The sequence below is a fragment of the Macrosteles quadrilineatus genome, unplaced genomic scaffold (genome assembly GCF_028750875.1).
Source record: "Macrosteles quadrilineatus isolate MER2022 unplaced genomic scaffold, UCM_ALF_1.0 Scaffold_7__1_contigs__length_78375512, whole genome shotgun sequence".
Classification (NCBI taxonomy): Eukaryota; Metazoa; Arthropoda; class Insecta; order Hemiptera; family Cicadellidae; genus Macrosteles; species Macrosteles quadrilineatus.
In genome coordinates, this window is record NW_026542600.1 from 25,881,772 (window position 1) to 25,908,835 (window position 27,064).

The following is a 27,064-nucleotide window of genomic DNA, read 5'->3' on the forward strand; positions in this document are numbered from 1 at the left end:
ACAGGTCTTTGATGCCCACGAGGACAGGAAACGAAACCTATTAAAAACACCATGCGGTTTCTGAGTTTTATAATAACCCGGAAAAAACTTAATAGATTGTAAGGTGGGTACCTTATCTCTATGGGTACAAATAATTTGATATTCAACATTTAACGACTACGTTGATTCCCTTGATTAACTTAATGTATTTATGTTTACACTTGTAAATGTATGAATTGCTTTGCACTGCAGAACATTTACAATTAGTCAATCGTAAAATGATTTCGTTCTAAGTGAAAATCAACTAAACACAACTTCTGGCAAAGGCGTGATGTTCCATAACACAAACGTTCCAAGTCTCAATTTCAACGGAACCCCAAAACGACTCAAGGTATCTCATTGCTATTTATTCTATTGACTTAACCAATTCGGAACTTATGTTTGCAAATGAATTTGGATATCAATCCAATTTTAAATGCCTCAATCTACTCAGGTGTTTAATTTTTACTTTCATATAAACGTACTTAACAATGAATAAACGCAGTTTTAAGGCTATATTTAAACCGCAAGTGGTGTATTTTATCACTTTGAGGTTAACATCGACAACCCCTCCGCAGTATAAACAATGATGCGGTCGGTGCGGAAAAGGTAATTACTATGGGGATTAACAGATACCAATACTGCACAGTTGTTTTGTTCCAACAGTGTTTAGTGTTGGTTAGAGGTCTTGTACATTGACGCTACCGTGTCGTGTGGATTAGGTTTGTAGATTATCAGTACAAAATTAACAACTGTCGAATATTAACACGATATGATGCATCTGTGTGGTAATCCTTAAGTAAATTCACTGGCCACAAACAATGAGTTTATTTATTTTTTTAGGATAGATTCAGTTGAGTGTAATATTATTTGTTTTATCAGTTTAAAACACTGTAGTGTAAAATTCGAACTTCGGTATTGCTCTAAACTTATAAACTATTTTCGATTAATAATTGCATTAATAAGGTTAAAATTATTACAAGAAGTCGTTGGAATCGGGTTGTGTTTCAGAAAGGGTTTTGGGTCAAACAAAAGGAAATATTCGATGCAAGGATGATTTCAATTAAAGAGACTAGTAGGTGGCTAGAGAATGGAGGAAGCAATCAATTCGTCACGTAGCGTAAATATACTGTAGAATGTACTAAGTGGATGCAGTTAGTGGCTTGTGTTCGTCATGTTTAATGTTTATTACGTCTTTCTTGTGGGCAATAACAGTCATTGCATCTATTTTGGTACTGTATTCCTCGCCAGGCTGTAAACATAGGGCTTTCACAATGCAACATTAAAGTGTAGTATATTTCTTGTAATATTATAGATCAGCTACTATACATTTCGTTACATAATTGATAGGTGTAGATAACCAGAGGTCCTATTCATTGGTTTGTCTGAATGGATGAAGGCCTCAGTTAAAAGTTGGGGCTGCAAGTGCAATTTAATTCTCGTGGAAAATATTTTGTCAAGAAAGCTCTGATTTCTTCCCCGTGGCTGTTCTCTGTAATCAAACCTTCTTTACACTCTGAGGCTAAGGGAGATGCGAGTATGGCAAGTTATTAAACACACGCCTTGCTAGTAGAGCAAGTTATAACGTTCATGTAAATAAGCAGTGATGTCTACTTCTTCCATAAATGAGCAAAAGCCAAGAAGTAAATGTTGTGTTTGTATACAGTATACACACCTGGCAAATGTAATGAACCGATATAGTAATTGAATCGTGTTTAGTGTCGACTGTCGAAGTGAAGCGATCGATACGAGAGACACATTTTATTTACGAACAGTGAAGAGTCGTAAGCCTTCAAACCATATTGGAGTTCTCCAGGTACTTAGCATGATTTATTGACCTGTCAAAATAGACTGAGCTTGTTAGTGATTGTGGATTGTCAGTATTGCGACTTCCAACGTCACCAGTGATGTGAAAACTCCAAGTCGCGATGATTGATGATTATTCGCTACGTATGACAACGTTGTCATGACAGTTAAATTGCTTTTTATCTTATACAAACTCAATATCTCAATGGAATCTTATTTTAACACTAACTTTGAGATCCACGTTTAAAAAACACAACACATTGAAAATATTCATTACAAGGGTATTTACTCAGAATGAACCGCGTGTTTTTGGTTGTTAACGTATCCCCCAAATTTGCTGAATAGCTGGCAATATTTTTGCGTACAAAGTTAATCAAAATCATTATCATATTTAATAGACGTATAATGATCGTAGTTAACTTCCTTGTAGTTGTTGATTATGCTATAAAATTTGTTGAAATGGTGATGATAAAACCCGCATAATTTTTTACAAAACAAACAATTTAATTGGTTAGTAAAACAATGCAAAGATACGTAACAAACATGCTTAAGCTGGGTAAGCCTAGGATATTCCCACCAGTTAATAACTAAAGCACTGCCCGATAAAAATAGACTGTGCTATAAATGTAAGAAAAGAAAATCGAAGACAATAAACAAAAGTTAATCTATTTCAAAACTTATTTTTATTCAATTTTGTTAGCTTCAAAACGTTCCGTATCAGTGAAAATGAATGCTAATATCGAGTATAGCATTAGAGTAGAGGCCTTTTCCTACCGTTATTATATTTTCAATAGGAAATAATTGATTTAGAGGTCTGGGGGCTGGGCCAATAATAATGCAGTAAATGCAGTTACGACACCAAGTAATGGCAGGAGACAGGCCCTTAGGGCACACTTTTATTGACTACCTCTGATGTGACAGGTTCTAACAACTGCGGTCTCTGGCCAAATAAACTAGAAATACATTTACAAAATAAAGGGTTTTTTACCTGATCATCCCCTAGATAACGTTTTAATTTTCAATCCAGGAGAAAAATAATTAAAGCAATGCATTTTTCTAGATTTTTTTACTTTCTACGTAACAGAGATAATTTAACTACCACTGTGTGATGTAATGAAATAATTCATGTTTACGTAACTCTTATTTTCCAATGTATCAATATTTTTACTAGCAGTAGTTGATGGATTAAAATCATACAAATTGCCTCACTAATAACAGACTAACAGACATACTATACAACATTACATACTGTCAATATTTGTATTATAAAATTGTTTAGGTTGAACTATGTTTTGAAAAACATACAACGAATATGAACATACAACATACGGTAATGAACATACAACATACGGATATGAATAGTTTGTATACAAAAATAAAGTGCTCACCACTCCATACTGAAAGTAGCTATTTTCGAAAACAGCTGATATCAACAAAAGTACTGTAATTGTTTACCGAGCTTAGAGCAAGTGATCAGCTGATTTCCTCTTTTCCTCTTGCTCTGAATTTACTTTCCCTTGCTGTCTATCAGTTCTCCATTTACCCACTACGAGCGCTAGCGTTTGTTTACAATTTATTTCGATATTTGAAATCAGCTGGTTTTACTTACAGTACAAATGTGGCCAGAAATAGGCATAAACTAGTTTTGCTGAGTTTTTAGCTTGTAGTGCATGTTTACTGCAAAATAAACATAATATCCTTGAACCTCTAATTATATTGCTATAGTTTTGCTTTTATTTTTATATCTAAATAATGTCCGTTAGAAAATAGAATACAGTAGATCTTACTGAGGTCTGTTACTTTCTATGTTGTTATCTTTGCGACGTGATAAGTGCACCGCATAACTTGTACCGAAAAGTGATTTCTGGCTCTTGCCCCATTATTCCCACGCTAAAATGGCTTCGCCTCGCACGTGAAATTTGAAGGTGATACGGAAAATGCCTCTTTCGGGACTTATTGTGAAATGTACTATTTCAGGTTAACAATGTTATATGTACGCTGAGTTAGGGAGGTTGTTTTTTTCTCACATAGCCTATTAATGTGACATATGTTTTATGATAAACAAGTAAACAAGTAGTTATCTAATCTGTATTTCAACACTATTAACAATTTGTCTTTGGCTAATTTTACTGATTTGTCCTGATTAGTTATTGATAGTATTTACTTTTTTGTCAAATCATAGATTCAATTTAGTTTTTAAAGTTACGTTAGGTGATTTTGAACTCGCAAAAGTGTATAATTCCAGTCAAATGCAGACATGAATTCGGTTGTAATTTTACCATCTCATAAAAAAACAAACAAAAAATAAACAATTCATTTTTTACTTAACTCAATAAATATCAATTAAACATTTCAGTCATACATTTGATCATATTTTTGATTTGGAAATATTTGCAATCCCCTATATGGAAAGAGTTTTATTGCAAAACCCATGGTGATAAATGTACCATTACTTTGTCATGGAATGTACACTATGTGTTATATTATTTGTTGACAATAATTTACCTTTAGTAACAGCGAATCACACCCAGATACTGAGAATGATAAATTAGAAAGGGAAGTGGAATGAATGACTGTGTAACCTCAGCATTTATAGCTTTTCCTTGTTTCCACGTATACAAAAACTTATTGATATAAACTGCCCAGTCTTAGAAGTCATCATTACGATGAAAGGTTATATAAAAAAAATCATAACATTTGTTGATAGTATTAGATATGACTCTGACTCTACCATTATTGGATACTAAAGAATAAGTTGACTGAAGAGGAAAGGTTTGAGTTGGAGACCATTGTAGGTTGAGGTTTTGCCGAATCACTCACAGACCCTGTCACTGCAAGTTATTCAAAATGGTCACCTTACAGCAAAGCGCACTTCTCATCCCTTGTTGAGCTGATTGTTCATTAACAACTTCTCCATTAAGCGCCCACACCCACAAAAACAATCAAATATTCAGCAACTCGATTGTTGGATTGCTATTGTAGCGATTGGTTGTTTATTATCTGTACCATCCCTTCTTATAGTATTCAAGTTTATATTATAACTTAATTATTTAAAATTTCTTTTAGAAATTTAAATAATCTTTTAAAATAAATTAGACCCACAGCTTTATTGAGGACTCTTCAAAGCTGAAAGTGTATCCAACTTATATTATTGAACGATTGTGAATCGCAATATTTTATTTTAAAACAATTTTTGTCCAAAAATTAGATGATTTAATTATATTTTACTAATAAATGTTTTGCAATAAAGTATAAATTTGTTAGTACAATTTTTAAAGCTTTCAATTTCTTAAGTATACAAACAGGCAGTCTATCTTTCACAAAAGCTCACTGGTCTACCCAAACTTTCCTCATAAGTTTCAAAATTCCATCACATGTCGGATCCAAAGCTTGGGTATGGGCCAACTCAAGAAGCTTCCATTTTTATTCATCCTAAAATATAAAAGTTTTCTTTAGAGAGTGTTTAGGAACCATGTCTTACTTTTAGGTCTTGTGAGCCCTTTAACATTTGTTGTCCTTTTAAGTTTATGCTTTGTTTCCTTTTCTTAATGTGACTTCATTTCAATATACAATGTTTTATAAGTAAAATCCAAATAAATAATTGATAATATTTATGCTCAAGCGTAAATTCTCATTTAAATTACATAGCAAAGGCAACTCTGAGTTTCTATTTTAAGATATTTAAAAAGATACCATGTAAGCATATAGCATTTCTTTTAGTTTATTAAGCACCATATAATTTAGTAAATTATTAACTTTAACTTTATTCTAACTTAATTTTAATCATAATTAATTTACAACTCATGGTAAAAATTCACTAAAACGTCAATTTCAAATTCACGTAACCAAAAAGAACAGCCAATAAAACAAGGATAGTGTCTAAACAAACTGTGAGAAGTTGTACCATAGATTAAAGGAATAGTCACTACTACTACTACTACTACTACTACTAACTGTCTACTCCTTTAACCTAGCTTTCCAGTGTCCTTTCTAAAACACGCCTGTCTTGCAACAAATATGTCTTAAGATCGCATTCTTGAATGTACAATGTTTATAACTATATAAATTAAAAAGTAAACTTGTTATAGTTTTCAAATATTTCCAATAGTTAAAACTTTATCATAATAAGTAATCAAAGCCAATCTGTTTTTTTTTTCTAGACACTAAAATTACCAAGTTGTCAATGCATTACAAACTTAGTCCGACTTGAGTTGTCTTTTGTTACCATACTTTCCAATCTACTAGTAGCACTTAGACTAATCCCGGGTTCTATCTCATTGCTTAACAACAGCTAGGGTCTGATGAGATTAGAGCTGTAGTTTTGTAGTGGAGACATTGCTTGTTCTGTTAGCAAACTTGTTAGTAAAGTTACTAAACTCCACAGCAAAAGTATAATCAAATTTATTACCACTCTTTGGACTCATTTACTCTCATTATTAGGTTATTTAAGCTCCAGTAGTCAACTTTTGCATACATTTATTTATTCCTACAGATAACCTCAATTATAAGACAATACATCCATGTGTAAATAAAATTCTTATGGTAGAAGATGGAGTTGGCTTAATACAAAAGTAGAAAGAATGACATATTGTTAAGATGATAACAATTAAAAACGATAACACTGGTAACCAAACAAGATATCCTACAGTAAGTCTTATATTAAAAATCAATTTTAAGATCTAATTTAGCAAACAAAATTAGTAACAGTTTTGAAGTATTTATGTTGTTATTATATCTTACATGTGCCTACTTACAATTTTTTGTTTTAAGAAATAATTTACTCGTTTAAAAAGTTATTTCTATATTTCGTTGATTATTTAAATAGCTGATTAAAATTATTTAGTAAATTGCGAACAATTAACAACAACAACAATAATAATAATAATGACAATAACATTAATAGTAACGTTGCTCACAATGTGAAGTGTCTTTAAAGCCAAATTTCTATACGCAACCTTTAAGAAGTTATGGATTTTGTTTGACATGTTCTTTTCATGTGAAAAAGTGATTTACTTAGACAATTTTCTTCTGGTAACTGTTTATGTATTTGAAAATAGCATGAAGGAGTAAGATTTGTGATTTCCCGGAAAGTCTTTGAAATTGCAGCAAAGGATCTTTGATGGCCAGTTGTTTGTATGGATGTAATAATTGATATGTGTCTTCTCAAAGGATGTTCTCACTTCATTGAATCCTCTTGCTCAGATTGGTTTATCCATTTCACAGAATTAAGCTGCTCATCCTATCAAACAACTTAAGCACCTAACAACAATTTGACACTACTTTGGTGTATTTTTTATTACTTGTTTGTGTTTTTTGCATATGAAAGGAAATATATTTATTGATTAATTGATTAATTGATACTAGCTTTTGCCATAAATAGGAGGAATGATAAAGCATGATAATGTATGTAATAATTATTGTAATTTCAATAGTAATTCAAATATTGCAGGATTACAAGTGTTTCTAACCACCTATGCCATACAATGGTTTGATTGTTGTTTGATGAATGTTTCAAATATTGTATATAGGTTGACATAATATTGTATATAGGTTGGCATCACCTTGACTAATCTGGTCAATTTTGACATTTGTTTGATCTTTGATTTAGAAGATACATCACCACTATTCTGTTCAATAAATTTTACATCGAATGCCAAGTGTCATCCATAATATCAGATATCATCAAGTTGTTCAAGTATGTATGTTGTCAGATATAAGTAAGTAGTTGTTGAGTTATCATGTACCACATATTATCAGTGAGTTGTTGGTGTGGTGATTTGCATTTGCACAAATTCCCACTAAATAACCCTCACAGAAGCTATTTTGTGAGTTCCCAGTCCTGGTCCTATGAGTTTGTCCAATCAATCGTAATTACCTCGCTCTTAGTACAGTATTCTGTTTCACCTTGCTGGTCTAGTGGTAGAGTGTAGGGCTTCGGTTCCAGCGACCCCGGGTTAAAATCCCAACAATTACCAATAAATTTAACTATTTGATAATTTCATGTCCTTGGATTTGAAGGAGGGTCATTGAAAAAATTGTCAGGTGGAGGACACTCATTGACATTAAATTTTGTAGATTTTTGTTATTTATGTCTAGCTTCATGTTGAATGTTGGTGTTACAGAAGTTGCAGACCATTGGCGAAGACTTCTGTGGCCTCGATGTCAACACCCCCCTTGGAGGAGAGACTCCAATGGCAGCTGTTCCTGTGTTGGTGTTCAACGTCCACCTCACCGCCATAGCCGCAACATCTACCGGCGACTACACGGTTGTGTTTGTAGGCACCAGCAAGGGGCATCTCAAAAAGGTATTGAACTGAGTTTAACTTTTATCATAGTATTAAATTTTATCCATTCATTATAAAAGTCATTGACATAAGATATTGTGGTGTTAGTTACACTTCCCGGCCCAGTTTTAACATTTTTCAGAGCTTTTTTTAATTATTGTCGTCGTGTATGACTTAAATAAAAAAATTATATCCTAATGTTTTATGTAAATTTGATTTTTTTTTTAATACCAGTGATCCTAAGACCTTTTGCTAAAAAAAAAAAAATGGTTGTATTACCGTTCCTTTTGGCATCAAACTTTGAAAAGGGTCCAGTTAATATTTGCTACGTTACCATATCGGGGTGAAAATTACATAGCCTACCACTAAAGAAACTATACTGTGGGTAACTTACTAAATTTTCTTTAAAAACTCTTGAGTTTCAAGTTTATTACAAAGTCGACTGGGTCTTATGTCTTAATTTTTTAATCGGAGAAAAATTATGATTTAGGGACTTCCAGAGAAAACATTGATTCAAATTCTTCTTGATTTTCTTTTTACAGATTTGGAGTTACTTTAAAAATATTCTAAAAGGGTACCTTGATATTTAAGCTGATGAAAAATAGCTGAAGTTACTATATTAAAACATATAAATTTATAATTAGTTTTAAAATATTTACATAACTGTTCAGTACAACACACATATTATTGCTATTACTAACCGATCTGATATCAACAATATTGTAACAAACTCCCAACACCTCATTAGTTTTAGAATCCCACTAAATTTTGAAAGATAAATATGACACATACCTTAAACGTTTGATCCTCTTTGACACAATCCGTTTAAGTCAATCACGAATACTGTGCAAATAAGTAAGCAAAAAGTGGAAAAAGTGCAAAGTCGGGTGAACTGGATTGACGCTTGGTTCTGAGCCAAGACTTCAATCAAGCTGCACTGATCTCTGGCAAGGGCAGTCGTGCTGCAGTTTGTATCTACCTCTGCTTCACCACATTCCAAGGGCAAAGACCTTCGGAGTGTTGTGCTGCTGCTGGCACAGCGGCACGTTGCTGAGTATAAACTAATCGTGCTGATGTATCACACGAGTAGCTTTGTTGTATCACACGGAGAAAATAAATATTTGTTTCAGCTATGGTGAAACATTTTTCTTTTCAATTACCAAAATGAAATCTTAACTTTTAATTATTTTATTTTACTTTATAAATCCATATTTTAGAACGTCTCCAAACAAATAATTAGGTTCTGATAGGTGTGTTTATGTATTATACATTAAAAATTTCAAATACATTACAATACACTCTCGTTTAACGAACCCTCACGGGACCGAGGCGAGCCTAGGTTAAATACCTAAAAGATTGATTGTAATAGGAAACTATGTAAATATAAGAATTACTTCAAATAATCATTGATTTTTTTCTGCTTCTAATTTTCCTGTATTGTTCAAAACAAAACAAAACTTTTACAGATACTTTTAAATGTTATTACTGCTGTAAATAAAATTAAAAATTACTTGAATTCTATTTGTTATATTTGTGTCTTTATAAAGAATTAAATTTAATCTAATATCTCAGTTTAAAGACATTTCCTCACAATGCCTTGTATGTAAACCTTTCCAACAGCAAAAAGGCATCTTTATACTTATTCTTAAGGGCGGGAAATGTCTTTATACCTGAAAATAAGGTCAGTTACTTAAAAAACTCAAAACATAGGTTGGTTAAACTTACATCTATTGCCCAAGCCTAGGCTGTTGATCTAGGACCAGTTGGGACAGGGTATACTGCTTTGTACTAAATGTTTGTATGTTTTGACAGATCGTAGTGGAGAGCTCCAAGGCAGCCCAAGAGTATGGTGATCTCTTGGTGGTGGAAAATTCAGCCGTCAATCAGGACCTGCGATTTGACAACCAACTCATGCATCTTTACGTCATGACGGAGAGAAAGGTACTGGTCCAACTGTTCAACTGATTAATGTCTGGATAAATACCTCATTAATTTCTAAGTTTGATCAAAACTTGCATCAGAAACATAAGTGATATGATGTTTTACTTGCAAATTAAAACACCTGAACCATTATTTTCCACCTAAATAATCTTTTAAATATTCAACCCTTTCTTAGAAATATTAACCCAAATAGGAAGTCCAAGAACAAGATAGAGGGTCTTGAAAGATTCTGAACAAACATAGCTTATTGATAATTATATTTGTTTAGTTTTGTAATGTATGAATGTATTTTGTATGTCCAACTTTGAGAAAATAGGCTTACTTAATCATTCCTATGTATAGTATGATAGTATCAATTAAACTCCCCACTGCACATTGTCTAGATTTCTTTATCTTTTAGTGACATGGTTCATAGATTTTAACTCTGAATAAAAAAAATAAAAAAAAACACAATTATTAATTTGAAATAAGTCCAATATGTCCAGTTTTGCTAAATATATTTTTACATAAAAAAAAGTATAGATAGTCAACCGTACATCCCCATTAAATATGTGTTAAATTTAATATTAGAAAAGGAACCACATTGCTTTTCCTTTGTCTAACCTGAGAGTCACAACCATCCCGATGTTTACATGGTTCCTCACAAGTGACAATGATTGCAGGTGTCCAAGGTGAAAGTGCAAGAGTGCAATGTTTACAAGACTTGCTGGGATTGCCTAGGAGCTAAAGACCCCTACTGTGGGTGGTGCTCTCTAGAAAACAAGTAAGTTTACCAGATACTAACACATGGAACTCCTTTGGCACTGTAAGCTTGGAGTGGTAACCACGTCAGAGCTATACCATCCTTACTCTTATTTATACTTTACATCAGTGAATTGTTTAGCCAATTGCTGTTCTTTGTCCCATTGGCTGTGGCCCACGGCCTGGTACCCATCGTGCTAGCAATGTACCATATCCTCAAAGTTAAAAGGTTTTGTGTTGGACTGTGCTGCATTTAATATTAGTACATTTATATCAGCACTAAGCCTGAAAAGGATTTCCGATGTAGTTAAGTTCAAAAAAATTCCTGTAGTTCCCCTCTTTTGGCTATCCAAACACTGCTATAGTAGCGTTTTCTCTGCATTGAGTAATATTTAACTCTAGTATAATAGGTCTGGGGAGCGAGCTGGTCTAGTGGTTTGAGCGCTGGACTCTGGGTTCAAATCCTGCCAAATCACCAATGGATTTTATCTAAGTGATTATGCCGTAACCCCTAGGTCTAGCCTGAAGTAATGTGAAAAACAATTCCGGGCTCGTGCCTAGCGTCCTAGGAAAAAAAAGGGGGAAAAAGTATATGGGAGTCAATGAATTTCCATAATATGTCCCTACGTTCAAGCGATTGTAATAATATCCTAAGCTCAGTCATGCGTAGTGCTTTGGTTTTTCCTATCCTGACCCTGCTGTCATTATATAGCAGTGAATGTGTTTATGGTGTTGACTTATCCAGTATGATTTTGGTAATGTCTATAATCTAAATTAGTTTCATGAAGTTAAATGGAATCACCTGTAATATAAATGTGTGCTTCAACATTATTTATAAATTTTTATGTGTTTTTGAAAGTAGTTTTTGGGTGTAAATACTTTGAAATCTAGAGTTAACACTTAGACAAGATTGGGAACAATGTCAGCCAATGCTTTTAATAAACGACAAATAGTTTGTCTGTATTCGTTCATGTGTTCAATATCTTTCGTGTTTTATACTCACCTGTTTTTCCATAATTTCGTTTAAGTAGCCAAATGAAATGTCAAACAAAAATTTGTTCTTTTCGCACTAATATAATTCATCGTGGTTAGTTTATTCTCTTGTTTTAAATCGTAAATCTTATCTGTACATAGAAAACTTATTAGAAAAACAAGTCCAACAACATGAAGATTATGCCTTCTTTAATTGAGCCCGATAGATAGAGCTAGTCATTTTTGTTGTATGCAATTTATAAACAAATAAAATATCACATTAGAGCCATTGACAGTAATGGCTGAACCTAATGGGACATGCAATGTAAAAAGTCATGACTCACTTTCATTGATTTGTCTAACTGCCCAGCCATTATCACTGCTGCCATTATAACAAAGAAATAATGTATACAAAGCTGTGTTTGTAAAAGTGAAAAAAGCTGTGGTATTAAAATTACTTTATTTTAAATCAAACATATTGTCTTTTTATGACGTGAACAACAAAAGATAGCCTTTAGTTTGCTGTTTCCACACAATGCAGTTTACTAGAGATTATATGTTTTGATAAATTATTGACACCTATTATTTCTTATTTATGAAACCAAAATAAAAAATAATATTGTTTTTTTATACTTAAACACTTTGAAACGTATTTCTGCTAAATAATTTTCAAGGGGATCTGAATTTAATATAACTGGTAACAGTGTTAAGGAAATTCTATAAGAAATCAACCATTACTGTAGTCTACATAGTGCAACCTAGATCTGGGACCAATGTTCTTTTTAGTTTTAGGGTTTCCAGGTAAAAGGAACACTTAGGCCGGCCGCACACTGATGCAGCATTTACCTGAAGCAAGTGTTGCGAGGCAAAATGTTTTGCTGGGTACGAGCGCCCAATGTATTTCAATGGGAGGCCGCACACTGATCAAGCAAACGTTGCGAGGCGCCTCGCAATGCCTTCAAACATTTGAGCAGCCGCTCGACAAATGGATCAGATACAGCACAATGTTTGATGCAACAAGGAACCAAACGTTCTGCACATGCACCAAATCCCTTCTAACTAGAAAAACTTAGTGGCTCTCAAAATGGAATTGACCTTTTGAATTGCCACTGAACAATATTGTTGTTTAATTTTTCTTTCTACCTCTTTGATTGTCATTTAGCCCACATTCTAAGTAGTAATATAATTAAGAAATTACCAAGGTTACACAGTTCATCATTTATAACCATCACAACATCATCTAATAATAATTTCTTACCATATCACTTACGGTATTTAAAACCCTTAAAAAAAAAATAGTAGGCTATAGCAATTATTCGACAATAATTGTAAAATTTTCCTGGGTGTGATTTTATTTCTGCGAGGAAAGCCTAATTGTCTACCAAGATTGATTGGGTTTACCCGATGTTTTCTTTCTATTTAGTCCAGCATTTGCAAAAACTGTCATACAGCAACAGCTACGTTGACTTCCTTGTCACACATGTTAAAACAATACAATGCTAAAACAATGCTTGTTGATGGTTGGTGTATGCTGAATCATGCTTGAACCTCCCGTACACTGGAGAAGCAAAGAAACAGAATGCTTCAAGAAAATTGTTGTGCAACATTTTGCTTCAGGTGAAATGCTGGATAAGTGTGGCCCAGCCTTAGCAAAGATTTTGGTAAATTTTGTAACCTTCTTATTTTGATTGAATTTGCGTCAAACACCTAAAAGTAACGTCTATTTGAATGAGTAACAAACCAGCCTGATCAGACTGATGAAAAAGAGAAAAATCCTGTTATGACTTTTCCCTCAAAATGTTAAACACTCAAGAATATTTTTTACCATTTAAATATTTAAAATTAGTTTGAAAGTACTAAATGCTGAGCAATGTTTAACATTTTTTGTTCCTGTTGAATAAATTAATCCCAGTAGATTGCTTGTTTATAAAAATTTGTTTTAAAACTAAGAAAATTTATTTAATTCATTGTATGTATGATTTTAGAATTTAAAAATAAAATCTGTACATCATAGAAGTAAACCTAAATACTCATTGGATGAATATATTTATAACTTTATTATTGACTGGTTTGGATACAAATGCAATACTTCTTGGTATTACATAGATATAAAATTCATCTAATGTAAGTATCAGTATAGTTTATGTTGTCTGTTGGTTGCTCATATTGTTATCCCTTGTTACAGATGCAGTCTACGCAGTGATTGTCAAGACGCAGCCAAGGACGTATTGTACTGGATATCATACAAGAGTGGTCGATGTACTACCATCACTACTGTCACTCCCAACCAACTGCAGCGCACAACAGCTAGGACGGTCAGTATACAGTCATACAGTCAAACCTTGGTAGAGCTAATCTAAAGTGACTGAACTAGAAATTTCTTATATAACACAGACCTGAAACTCAGCGTAATATGGGCCAGAAGGGTGGACAGTTTGAGAAATGCCAGGTTAACAAGGAAAAGGACCAAAAATTAAAACTGAAACATAATATATAACATTTTTCTTTGATTTCTTATATATATATACTAAATTTGGAACACCATAACCCTAAAGTACGTTGTCGAAGAGTTATATGACTTTTTTCCCCATAATATTCAAGGCTATGTTGCTGACTGATGGGTTGAATGGGTACTAACTAGCATTCCGGTCATCCAATGTGCGTGATTCACTTGTCACTTGTCACAGTCTCAGGCAAAGTCAATTTTCTATAATAATATTGAAGCTACAAAATTCTGCAGTTTGTCACCAGGGTCGCTCACATGTTGCTAATTATCACAGATAGTGTGTAATACCGTATTTGTGTTAAAGTTCTTTACATGTTAATGGAAAAATCAGCACTACATTGAGTAAAGTTTGCGTTTCTTAACTGTATCAACAAATTTTATACATTGAATTTTTACAAACTGAGGTTAGATTATCTACAATTTTACTATGTCACAGTTATTCACATTGTACTAACCTTTTTGAGTTCCGGCATTACTAATAATTGGAAACTACATTTAATTAAATCATCACAATACACACAAAATCACAATGCATCAAAATATTGTTTGTCTACAACGGCTACTGCTACAGCCCATGGTAACAGCTGGTACCACTATGCTACAGCTGTTTGTTCTCTGTGGTAAATCTGGACCTATGCCATGTCCATGGCAACTTACACTTTTTTTGTTTCAAATTGGGTGAAAAATAAATCAACCAATAAACAATTTATTGCCATAATAATAAGTGTACCGGTATTTGAAATTCATACATGAACAGCTATCACAAGGTGTAAATTGAATTACATGTTGAAAAAAACCAGTAGATTTTAATACATTTTATGTAGGTATTTTTCCAGCCAACTGTAATACACGGTTTTACCGTAGTCCTAGAGAAGGTGGTCCTCTTAAAATCTCAATTCATCGTAAAATCTTCTATGGGGCTAAATACAACCAAAAGCTTTATAAACGGTACTAAAACATTCCCCTACTTAAGGTTCTAGAGGGACTCTCGTACATTACCCCTGTTCTAGGCGAGGATAGTTTGATTCTGTCTCTTAAAAAACTGAATACGTGGCTATACACTACTATTGGCTTCCCTTTGATCTTAGAAGGTTCTACTGGTTCTGTAAGCAAAAAGGTTTTATTAAAGCTCATATACAAACATATTCAGATCTATTAGTGGATGTTTCTCACTATATTTTATCTATTTTACAGCTTGAGCTGGTGATAGACAACTTGCCTACGTTGTCGGGGCAGTTCCAGTGTGCATTTACAGCTTTGGACAAATCCTTGACAACCAATGCCACTCGTAAACCTTACGGTGTCAACTGCACGACCCCTCGCACTGACCTTCTGCCGTCCATACCTCCAGGACAACGTAAGATATTCTCTTTTATTCAACTGTGGTATTTTGGTCTGGTGTAAAACTTATAACCTTAAATTAGAAACTAAGCATCACATTTTTTATTTGTCTGGTCCAATATGTTTGTGTATTACCTTCAAATCATTTTTAAAAGAAAATATAAAGAGTCGAGACGAAGTTAATTGTTGAGTAAATTAGTGTTTGGTACAATGTTTCGTTGCATCACTGTCAGTGGCAATGAGAGGTTATAAACGAAAACATTACCTCTCTTAGAAGTAATTAGTAGTGATTTTTAGTAATGAAAACACTGTCGTAGGTAAAGTAGTGTATACAACTCGTGTATATAGTGTTAACGACACTCGTAGAAGTTATTAAGGCACTCGCCAAGGCTCGTACCTCAAATTTTCTACTTGTGACGTTAACACTATCTTTACGCAATCGTTGCGTAAAGTACTCTTACTGCTGCTTTCTATGGCGCTAAAGATTCAATCTACAGAATTGCTTGTTTATAGTTTATTCAGTTTCCTCCCTTTCGATTTTAAACCAAAGGCTGCGACTCCAGAAATCCCTCCTAACTGAATATTTTGTTATGAAAGTGAATAATATTTCAATTAATACTCTCATGTCTAGTCTGTCTATGACTTTTATTACACTCTATCCATAGATAACTAATTGGCATAGTATACTTTGAATTGCCAAACCTTTGGAAGCATTTTTAGTTGGAATATGAAGATATTGGTTACTTTTATACATTTTGTTTACCTACCTTTACAGATCACTTCACTGCCAAATTGTCAGTGAGGATGACAAATGGACCGGACTTTGTGGCAACAAACTTCACATTCTTCGACTGCAACACGTACAGTTCGTGTACGCAGTGTGTGTCCTCATCTTTCCCCTGTGATTGGTGTGTGGACGGCCATCGCTGTACCCACGACACCGCGGAGAACTGTCGCAACGACATTCTTGTCACTGGCGTTAGTGTAAGTATATATTCTTATACAACATATGTTAACACGTTCAGTGCTGACTACATCAATTGATGTAGTTGCGCAATCCCCACTACAATAGTTCAGTATGAGCTCAGCCATTGCCGGGGAACGTTAAAACCGTTGCTAGCCTATAGCTTAGAATGTGAGCTTTATTTTGGTGTAGGTTGGTACTAAAATTTCCCGTAAAATCCCGTCTGACAATGCTTTTGTCCCGGTTTTGGGGGTTTTCTCTCTTCAAGACATATTACAAGGCCACTGACTTTCTGATCCAGGCAGTGCTGCTACCTTTGGGTGTTTTAGGGAACTACGTCCAATCTCGGGAGTAACGTAGTACAATCACCTGCCTTTTTTGTTATTCGTCAGATTGAAATATTTGAATGCCAATTGCGTTCGCTGTTACGGTGCCGCGCTGGGGCTTCGCCCGGGCCTCGCCGCCATTGGCGAGCGCCTGTTGGAATGCCTGCCGCACTGAACGTGTTAAAGAAATATTTACTGGTTTAAAGCTTTGTGGTCTTTTAGAAGTTAAACAAAGCTACACCATGAAAATTTTAGTATTCTTTTGGATCCAGTATTCAGTAAAGAATTATTTCTAATTTTTGTAATGTTACAGAGGATAGGACCGAGTTATAGAAGCGGACCAGGTTTCTGCCCTACGATCAACGCAACCACAGGGGGATCAACAGAGATTCTTGTATCTTCTGGTCTGAAGAAAAGTCTCAGGGTCAAAGTGCATATTATTGGGGTATGTATTTTTGAAAAATGGTAAAGTTTGTATTTTAGACAGTTTAGACTAAAAATGTTTAACAATAGCAATAATCATTTTTACTTTTATACAGACTCAAAATGCTCAAATCAAAGAGCAACTTTGCAAATAAATAAAAAAGAATTTAAATGCCTGTTTAGTTTTGAAATTCATAATAAATCAAACACTAATATCTGCGTAGAAATTAACATTTCTTGAGTTGCAAAAGATAATGTATGGGATGGGGTCTAAGCACTTGACTCACGTTGCTGGCCACACAGACAACATGTTTTTTCCATTGGCCTTGGCCAACAATCGTACCTAAGGACTTGGCAATAACAACACTAAAAAACTGATTACACTGGTAGATAGTTCTAGTTTTTTTTTTTTTATAGATTACAACACAGGTCAGGCACAGGTTTAAGCTGTTGTACTTCAGTTATTCATACTGCTTTTGAGTTTGTTGTAATGATAATATAATTGGCTTAAGACATTTAAAGGGATAAAATTATATATATTTTGCAACTCAAGGAAAATAAATCAATTCAGCCAGAATAATGGGGTTCATTGACGTTTGCGGTAATCTGTTACATATTTTAATCTATGTGAATTGTTTAAATCATTCGGCTAGTCTAGTACCACATCTTGTATACTTTTTCTTGAAAAATTTATCTAATTAGTTTTTACTTGTTTACCATCCAGATGGGGTCTGGGCTGTATAGCAGAAAACACACTTTCGCAGTGATTGTAACTTTCAATATTCCTAGAAAGTCCATACCTTAAAGGGTATTGTTTCCGTTTAAAAAGTATTGAAGACCTTATTATTTTTTCTTTATCAGAGAAAATTGTTAATAACAATAACAATGTTTGTATTGTTTTTCTATGTGTTACACTCGATTGTCAACAATTTTATAATTGGGATAGTCCAGAATCATTTATTTGTCACCAAATAGCTGTGGATTTGAGGAAATTAACAAGTCATTTTGTTATTCTGGCCTTTACTCATATTCACTTATGTTCACCATTACATCTAGATTCTGATTAATACGTAATCTTTTGTGCAGCAATTCATCGTCCAGACGAGGTTTGTTTGCCAGTTCAACATCGAGGGACGTGTCACTAGTGTCAACGCCAATCTGCTAGGAGACACTATCTACTGTGAAAGCATGGAGTTCTCATACACCTCCAAAGCCCCTAATATCACTGCTACTTTTGCTGTTATTTGGGGAGGTTCTAAGCCCTTGGATAACCCAGATAACATTCACGGTAAGCTGGTTTCACTTACAAACTAAATTTGATTATTGAAGAATGTTTACAGATTTGTATTTTACATGGGTCACTTGGTCAAGAATTGTATTAGATAGTGCACCTTAATACAGGGGTAGTTTAAACTCTGACAATTGCAGCAGTGTAATATGGTGACATGTTTTGTTGCAAATACTTCATCATGAAAGCATGGTAGAAAAAAAACATCCATTTTGCAAATTACCACATTTGGTGAGTCGGTGTCTCAGTTGGTTGTACAACGGACTTCAAATCCAATGCATTGATGTCAAGGGCTTGCGTCATGGTACCTCCACTAAAATTTATCAGTACAGTCCGTTCTTGTAGGCTACCATACCGGCTCATCCCTAGGTTTGCTTTATCAGTTTAATGCTCGAGCTCAAGGCCTTTGTGGACTATAATATGCAGGGCTAAAATACACAGAAAACTTTTATTTTAAAAAGAACAATAGAATAGTTCCAATACAGATAGCAGAAGATATTTGTGATCTAATAATGATTTTCATTAAGGAAATGAATCAATAACAGTATTTTTTCTGTTATATAGAAACCATGCTATAGTTGCAATAATTGTTTATCCTCATTCTTTATGCTTATCTAATCAGTAGAGGACATATCACTGTGTTGTTTATTATGACTATAATTTATACATACCAGCCAGAACTAAATGTTGTATGACTTCTATATTTACTGTTCATTGGACAATTACGTAAACTAATAACAATATTATATTTTTCACCAGTGGTGATATACCGGTGTCGAGAGATGGCAGACAATTGTGGTATGTGTCTGGCACTGGCAGAGAAGTTTGCCTGTGGTTGGTGCCAGGTGTCTGACCGGTGTGAAGTCTCGGAGCAGTGTGATAGAGGTGGAGGTATCTGGTTGGACCGCAACCACACTTGTCCCAACCCTGAGGTCACCACTTTCTACCCTCAACTGGGACCTTGGGAGGGAGGCACCAACATTACTATTCAAGGTAGGCAGTAGGTGATGGCGCAGTCAGTAGTATGACGCCTTACTACATAACACTAATGACGTGGGCTCGTTTCCTGGTCCCGTCACTAAGTTTTGAAGAGTACAGTTTATTCTTGTACTGTGTACAAGACCTTAGCTTGCAGATATGTTTTACGCTCAGGTCCGAAGCCTAAACAGGGAAATTGCAAGATTAAAAGAGACTGCCAACCTCTTTAATAATAAAAAAAATCAAGGTGACTAGTTTGTAATTGGCTGACATTTCAAACTCTCTATATAAGGAGGTCTTGTTGATACTCAATACATTTAATTTGAATGGAAGATTTTAAATGTTCAACCTTAATAATTAATTAAATGTTAATGTAAACTGTTTGTTATGTTTAATTGGATTTTTTCTTATATTGACTGTGTTATGCCCAAAGGTATCAACTTGGGTAAAACCTTCCGAGATGTTTACGGTGGAGTAGAAGTTGCTGGCTTGCCGTGTGAACCGTACGAAGAACTTTACGAGAAGACAAAGAAGATTGTCTGCCGAGTGGACAGTCCAGGAACCAATGTGATGCGGAGAGGACCTGTGGTGGTGAGGGTAGCGGATTTCCGAGGCGAGAGCAAACAAACGTACGAGTTTGTTGATCCTAGCCTCGAGTCTATCTCACCAAAGTTCGGCCCTAGATCAGGAGGAACCTTGTTGAAGATCCAGGGCAACTACATGAATGCTGGCTCCCGCATACAGGCTTTCATTGACACTCTGCCCTGTGATATAATATCTACCAGTCCTACTGAAGCCTTGTGCATCACAAGTGCATCAGATCGGCAGCGCAGTGGGAAGGTCAAAATGAAGTTTGACAAAGGAGATCGTTCATATGACAAGGAGCTGTTTGAGTACGTTGAGGATCCCACCATAGAATCTGCCGAGTCTGGAGTCGCGAGTCAGGTATGTAATCTTTTAGCTACAACTTATGTAAGAAAAGGAGTTATACAAGTGTGATGACTCTAGTTAGAGGTTATTAAGATCAGTCAATAGTGGCCAGAGTTTTTGTGGCCATGTCGGTTTATTTTTAAGCAATTAACAACAATCAGTAATGTTCGTTCTTTTCCTGTACTAGCTCACCCTTTTGTGTGATTCATCCTACCCAAGGTTCAAGTGTACAAGTAAATTAAAGTCAAACCCAACCTGGATTTATGTGTATACATTTTTTGATGAAACTAAATTATTGTTTGTGTGGGTTTTCAATTTGAATCATATACTCAAACAATTAACTAAAATATTTTAATAATTTTTTTCTGGATTCTCTTGAAGTATGAAATTGTTCATTACTTATGACTGATTTTCTTCTACAGCTGAAGATTCCAAAGGGTATCCCTGCCGGTGGAATCCTCATTACAGTGACTGGGAAGAACCTAGCCTACATCCAAAACCCTCAGATGTATGTCTACTACAACGGGAAAATGTTCCTCAGTGTAAGTACTGAAACATTTTAGCAATAGCCATTATCAATAGGTGCAGTATTGACTTTTGATTAATGGTAGTAGTTTTGTTGCCTCTGAATGTTTGTCATGTGAGACTTTTATAAACAGAGTATGATTGTATTAATTAACATATTGACAACAGGTGTTAAAAATTTTGTTATGTTTTATATCAGGGTTTTCTATCTTTTGTAGAAGTTAAAATTGTCATTGTTCTTTGAAAACAATGTAACTTATTTTAGACACTAAGGTTCTATCTCATGCAGACAATATAGCATCAATATGCTCATTGAAACCAATTTTTTTTTATAATTCACCTTTTTGTGGAACTACGGTAAAAAAACACTTTTGTAGCGTGGTTTAGTGAATTTTTAAGTTATTATATTTATCAGGGATAAGTAAATACACCGTTAGTAGCTAAATACTTGTTGGAGTTAATCACATGATTTTTCAGTTTATGTCCCTTGCGACTTTTTGTAGTTAGTGTAAGTGAGTGTAATATCTTTGAACAGATTAGATGTTCAATTTTGTAAATATTTCTATTTAGATTTATAAATTTATTGAGATAGTTTGAAAAATCAAATGTACAAAATATTACAAAAGATTAATAAGTTTATTGTATTATTTGAGGAAACCACTATTATCTACTTTTCAGGTACAATAATTTTGCTTTCAATCTAAAAATTGTTCTCTTACAAGAAACAAGGAATCATAAAATACAAATGTTATTAAATGTGTTATGTTATTGATAACTAACTACTTTATGTATTTTCCAGAAATGCAACGTAAGGAGCAATTCGCTGATGAAGTGCTACTCCCCAGAGATAGACATCGGTGATGCTGAGTTGGATGCTGAACACCCAGAGAAGCTGGAGTATGGGTTCAAGATGGACAATGTGGCCGGAGTACAAAACCTCACGAGACACGGCTTCCCACCCTTCCTGCTCTTCCCCAACCCCTTGTACGACAAGTTCGATGAGGAAGTCAAGTACTACAAGAGTGACTACCTAACCATCAATGTAAGATTTAACACAAACTGTTGGTTTATGAATTTAAATAGAAAGTTTCATACAAGACAATTAGTCAGGAAAATGGTTAATTGAAGTCGGAGTCTAATGCATGAGTTTCTTTTGTTTTCTACTTTTGTCCTTGATGTCAACCATTTCAATGTAAGATGAATTACTAATTGTTCTCCAACGATTTAAATTGACAGCCCAATACCAAATAATCTCTCATATTGTAGCGTTATTATTGAAGAAATTAAGACTAATGCATGAGTTGTTGAGGTTCTTGCACCAGCCATTTTGCATAACTATTAACGCACAAGCCTTTTCAAAGAATATAAGTTTGTACTTGGTGTTATTGTACATTCTATTCTACATAAGTATATTTCAAAGTTAAAACAGTGTCTTTCATATTGTTTAAAAACTGGTGATTTACTTGCGCACAAACAATAACTGTACTGTAGTTGTTATTTATCATTTTCTGTAATCAAAAATAAATTAGTTTTTGTATTTCACAGTTTGCACGTTTCAACCATCTATTTCCTTAGTGTAAAATCTTTTACCTGTTGAAAAAAGTTATCATTGTTCTTCAATGACTGTGTGGTAATGTAAAGAGAGCTGGGAAGTCTCATGGATAATCCATGAGTGACAGTTTATATACTGTAAGTCCTCACCTGAAATATCTCTTGTGCAGGGCCAGCACTTGGACAGAGCATCACAGGAGGCAGATGTGAAGGTGAAGATCGGCAATGCTGATTGCAATGTAACCTCGTTGTCCAGACAACAGCTGACTTGTCGTCCGCCGCCCACTCAACCTCTAGACAGTCATGAAAACCAGGGACCTGAGCCCTCTACTCTGCCTGAAGTTGTGGTCAGTTAATTCATAGTTTGTCGTTAAAAAGTCATTGAACATTTTGCAAAAGATTTTGTGCATGCTCAAACATGTTTCAACTCAGCAAAGCATCTAAAAGATATATATAAACATGGCTTTTTAGTGTTTTGCTAGAAACATTTCTCTTTGCATAAATACACCACCCTATATCCTGAAATAAAAATACCATCCATGTAGTCCTTAACTTTTTAACTTGTCTGACATTGAAGTTGTGTTGTTATTCTAAGTCAGCAATTTGTGTGCTGTGAACTTGTCCTGGAAAATATGTTTGCCTAGGCTGAGTTCATAGACTAAGCTCAAAAGCAGTTAATCTGGTTGTCATTTCTTGCTTCAACTACCAAGAATATTATTCTAGGAGAGGTAAGTCTTAAGGCTTTACAAGTGTCCCGCTTCGATTTTGGTTTTTACGTTAAAATTTACTTTTCAGTTCAGTAGGCATGATTTGGACCTAAAAGTGAACCCAGGTGTCAGAAGGGGATTTTTGTAGACATAAGGTCTACAAAGGTGTGTGGATTATCTGTTGAATAATCATCTGTAATAAAGATTTCAGGAAAAGTACCGTTGTCTCATCTTATCTTACAGCATAAGACATAATCAGTTTGGAGTTATAAGACTATAAGAACCTCATAAATCTCTTCTAGCAACAAAAACTGTAATGCCTCAGAAATATACAATAAGCCATGGTTGACTTGCTTTTACCTATAGTCTGTTCCCTCCATCAATCAATGCCTTAAAATGGGGTTCTTTGCCATATTATCTGTTTCAACAAATATAATTTCCTTGAATTTTGTGGCATGCTAACTTTATTGAAATTTCAGCTTTACTGGCGCATTTTTCAATTAGTTCCATAATCTGATTTTATTTAGTTACAACATCAATATTATTTCACATTCCCTTCCTTTCAAATACAAGACATTCCTTTCCACCATAAATTTAAAATGTAACAGAAAAATTGAATTAGAGTTCATTTCCCAGTACTGGAACAATTTTTCAAAAATTTGGAAAAGTTTGATAATTTCTTCAATATACTGCAATACCACTCCTTGGAATGCTAAAGAGAATCCTATCGTCATTACTATATTGATTCACTATTCTAGACCTACTTGGTTGGTGCTGGTAGAAAAAAAATAAAATTGCTATAGATCTTGGAAAGTATATCCCTTTAAGTTGAACATAACTAAATAGTAAATAGTAAATCAAGCGTATTCTTTTTGCTCTATGATCACAATAGAGCTAATAAGCTGTCGTCATGACAGCAAATTGAAAAGTCAGTCGCAAAATTTCTTTTCAAACACAGATCTCAAGGAAAATGTGATTTTATTGATCCAAATGTTTTTTAATATTTAAAAAACTAATATTTGTTCTCAACACAATCCAGATACTGAGTAAAACGTTCTCTTTAAAAGCTTATTAAAAAAAAACGGTCAGTTTGGGTTAAGCCTAAAGTGTACCATTAGTTGTTTAGTATCAATCTACGAACAAATAAATTTAACATCACTAATACTTATGTCCCGAGTAAATTCATTTTATAAAAGTCTTGTATCAAGATTGTGTGAATGTTGTGTTCTTTTCTTTTGTGTGTTGATTAATGATTATATATTTAGGTAAGCTCCTTTGTTCATTATATTGCATTTTGATTCTGTGTTTTCCCTTACATTTACAGTCACAGTGTTTTACTTTTCTGTTCTTTGTTACATTTAAACTGAATCGTTAAATGTAGTTGTATTTTTAGATTTAAAATTAATTACCTAATCAATAAATTATCAACTTCATCTACCTATAGCCACTAGCAACTAATAAATGACAACGGTTAGAAACGTGTTAATTTCCTTGAAATACAACTGAGTTAGATGCAAACATCTTTTTTTTTAATCACCTTAATATGTTATAACAGTATGAAAAGCATGATAATCTGAAATAAGTATTGACTCACTAAAGTATCTTGAGAACATACTAAATTGTTGAGAATTGAGTACCTACCATAATTGTTTTAAAGAAAAAAAGTAGTCACATTGAGTCCAAAAATAGTATAGGCTTCTTTTTCAATACAAAATGCTGAAATATTCTTCAACTAAGTTTATTTTTCCACACCCAACACTACTAAACAAACATTCCAATAAAATATAAATATGTTGGAGTTATGAACCTTAGTGACACTATTACTTGAAAATATTGTAATATGCGTCCTTTGTAAGTACCCAATTGTTGTTATGGGTGCAAAATGCAATCAGAACTTATACACAAAATTTAGGCGGTTTTAGGGAAAGAAATCTATCCCCTCCACTTGATTCTATTTTTAAAATAATAGCTCAACAGCTGAGGTTTGCCATAACGTAAATCAGCTGCAACACATATATTAAGCAAAAACAGTAGTGGGGGAACTTCCCTCAAACCGCCTAAATGTTGTCAACAGACTTTATTATAACTAACTGAAGTTTATGATAGTGACAGCTTATTGTAGATGTGCCATAATGTGAGGGAATGTTGTGGTCTAAAAAGTCTCAGTTAAAACTTAAAATACAGTTTATCAGTAAAGTCTTTAAACATAGGAATAGTGCCATAAATCAATGGTTGAAAATCAAACCCATATTGAGTGTTACCTACTTGATGAAAAAGCTGGAAAATTGCTAAGAACATTTTTTAGCTCAAAGAACAGCTATTGAAAATCTTACTAACACATTTTGTTTTGGTACAGGTTGTAGTGGGAGCTGGAGGGGCTCTTCGGTACACGATTGGCCGGCTCAGCTATGAATCTCCTACAGGCATCAACAGTCCCCTCAGCAAGCCAGCCATGTTTGGAGTCATAGCTGGCATTCTGCTGCTTCTGGTTGTTTTCATTGCATTCCTCATTGCATACAGACGCAAGTCTACCGAGAGCAATAGAGTCCTCAAGAACATGCAGGAGCAGATGGACATTCTTGAGCTCAGGGTGGCTGCTGAATGCAAAGAAGGTACAAGAATAATCATTATTTGCTTATATTGTTGTTTGATACAAAAAACATATTCAGGTATTGTGTCCATCTCATTTGACAATACCCAACTAGCCTTAATAAATGGTCTTTTAATATAAGGTCCTGGCTAAAGGACCAACTGATCATTGTCAGAATCAAGTTATCAATCATCTCATACATTCAACATTCATCCTTGAGTCATCTTTGCCTTCAAAGATGCACTCTGGTGTGGCAGTGTTTAATGCAATCTACTAAAGTGTAAATTAAAGTAAAAATGGGGAAACAAAAATTAGGCTTTGTAAAAGTTACATTTTTTCAGTCATAAGACCACACAACACAAAGGGTTATTTGTACTTGCGGGAGATGACTTTCTTTCACGGGGGTTTGGCCACTAAGACAAGATTAATCGTCATATTAATGTGGAAACCAGCTAAAATAATACTAGATGAAAAAAGTAACACAGTTAGCTCTCAGATCCAAACTAGCTCACTTTTCCATGACTAGAGCACCAATGGAGGCCTTAATTTACAGACAGTCCTCAAAGAACAGTTTGGTTATTAATAGACTAATAAGCTAGGTCTAGTCTTATTTTGTGATTTTGTGTGGAAAGCAACCATGAAAATAGATTATATATGAATATTAAGATAACTTAACAATAACATTCTCAAAAACAACAATAATAAAAACATGCAATATGGTACTGAGCTATGGGGGCTCAGCTTCATATGTAGTGTCAATTTTTAGAATACAAATTATTTGAGAATTGTACTTTTTGCTAAAAAAGAACATATTTAAACCTTTGTTTGAATCATATGAGTCTAATATATTCAAAACTTAAGATAAAAAAAATAAATAAACAATTTACGATCATACAGAATGAATCAGCTTGGACTATCTCGCCCGTTTAAAAAATCGCTTCCAATACCCAAGACACTGCCTCTGTTTATTTGGAAAATCACCTTATTTTATAAATTTAAAACTTTTTAGTAGGGATGGTCAAGTCTCGAAATTTCGGGAAATTTTCGGGAAATTTTAAATCTCGTTACACGAGACGAGATTTCTTTTTGGCCGAGATTTTTATCGAGACGAGAATAAAAAATAAAAATTAAAAACGCCTGCAGAAAGTCAATGCAATACCCGCAATACAGGAG

The 27,064-nt window shown here is 34.1% G+C and overlaps 1 protein-coding gene across 1 annotated transcript in view; it reads left to right on the plus strand.

Annotated features, from left to right (window-relative positions):
- LOC128998261 (plexin-A2) overlaps positions 1-27,064 on the plus strand; it is a 207,156-nt gene that overhangs the window by 147,860 nt on the left and 32,232 nt on the right. Inside the window, exons 3-16 of the mRNA XM_054424314.1 lie at positions 7,947-8,129; positions 9,921-10,049; positions 10,712-10,812; positions 13,948-14,077; positions 15,463-15,625; positions 16,385-16,593; positions 17,213-17,344; positions 18,409-18,610; positions 19,370-19,603; positions 20,022-20,533; positions 20,941-21,060; positions 21,843-22,085; positions 22,765-22,941; positions 25,658-25,913. Coding sequence (XP_054280289.1) covers positions 7,947-8,129; positions 9,921-10,049; positions 10,712-10,812; positions 13,948-14,077; positions 15,463-15,625; positions 16,385-16,593; positions 17,213-17,344; positions 18,409-18,610; positions 19,370-19,603; positions 20,022-20,533; positions 20,941-21,060; positions 21,843-22,085; positions 22,765-22,941; positions 25,658-25,913 — 2,791 coding nt within the window. The remainder of the gene's footprint in view (positions 1-7,946; positions 8,130-9,920; positions 10,050-10,711; positions 10,813-13,947; positions 14,078-15,462; positions 15,626-16,384; positions 16,594-17,212; positions 17,345-18,408; positions 18,611-19,369; positions 19,604-20,021; positions 20,534-20,940; positions 21,061-21,842; positions 22,086-22,764; positions 22,942-25,657; positions 25,914-27,064) is intronic.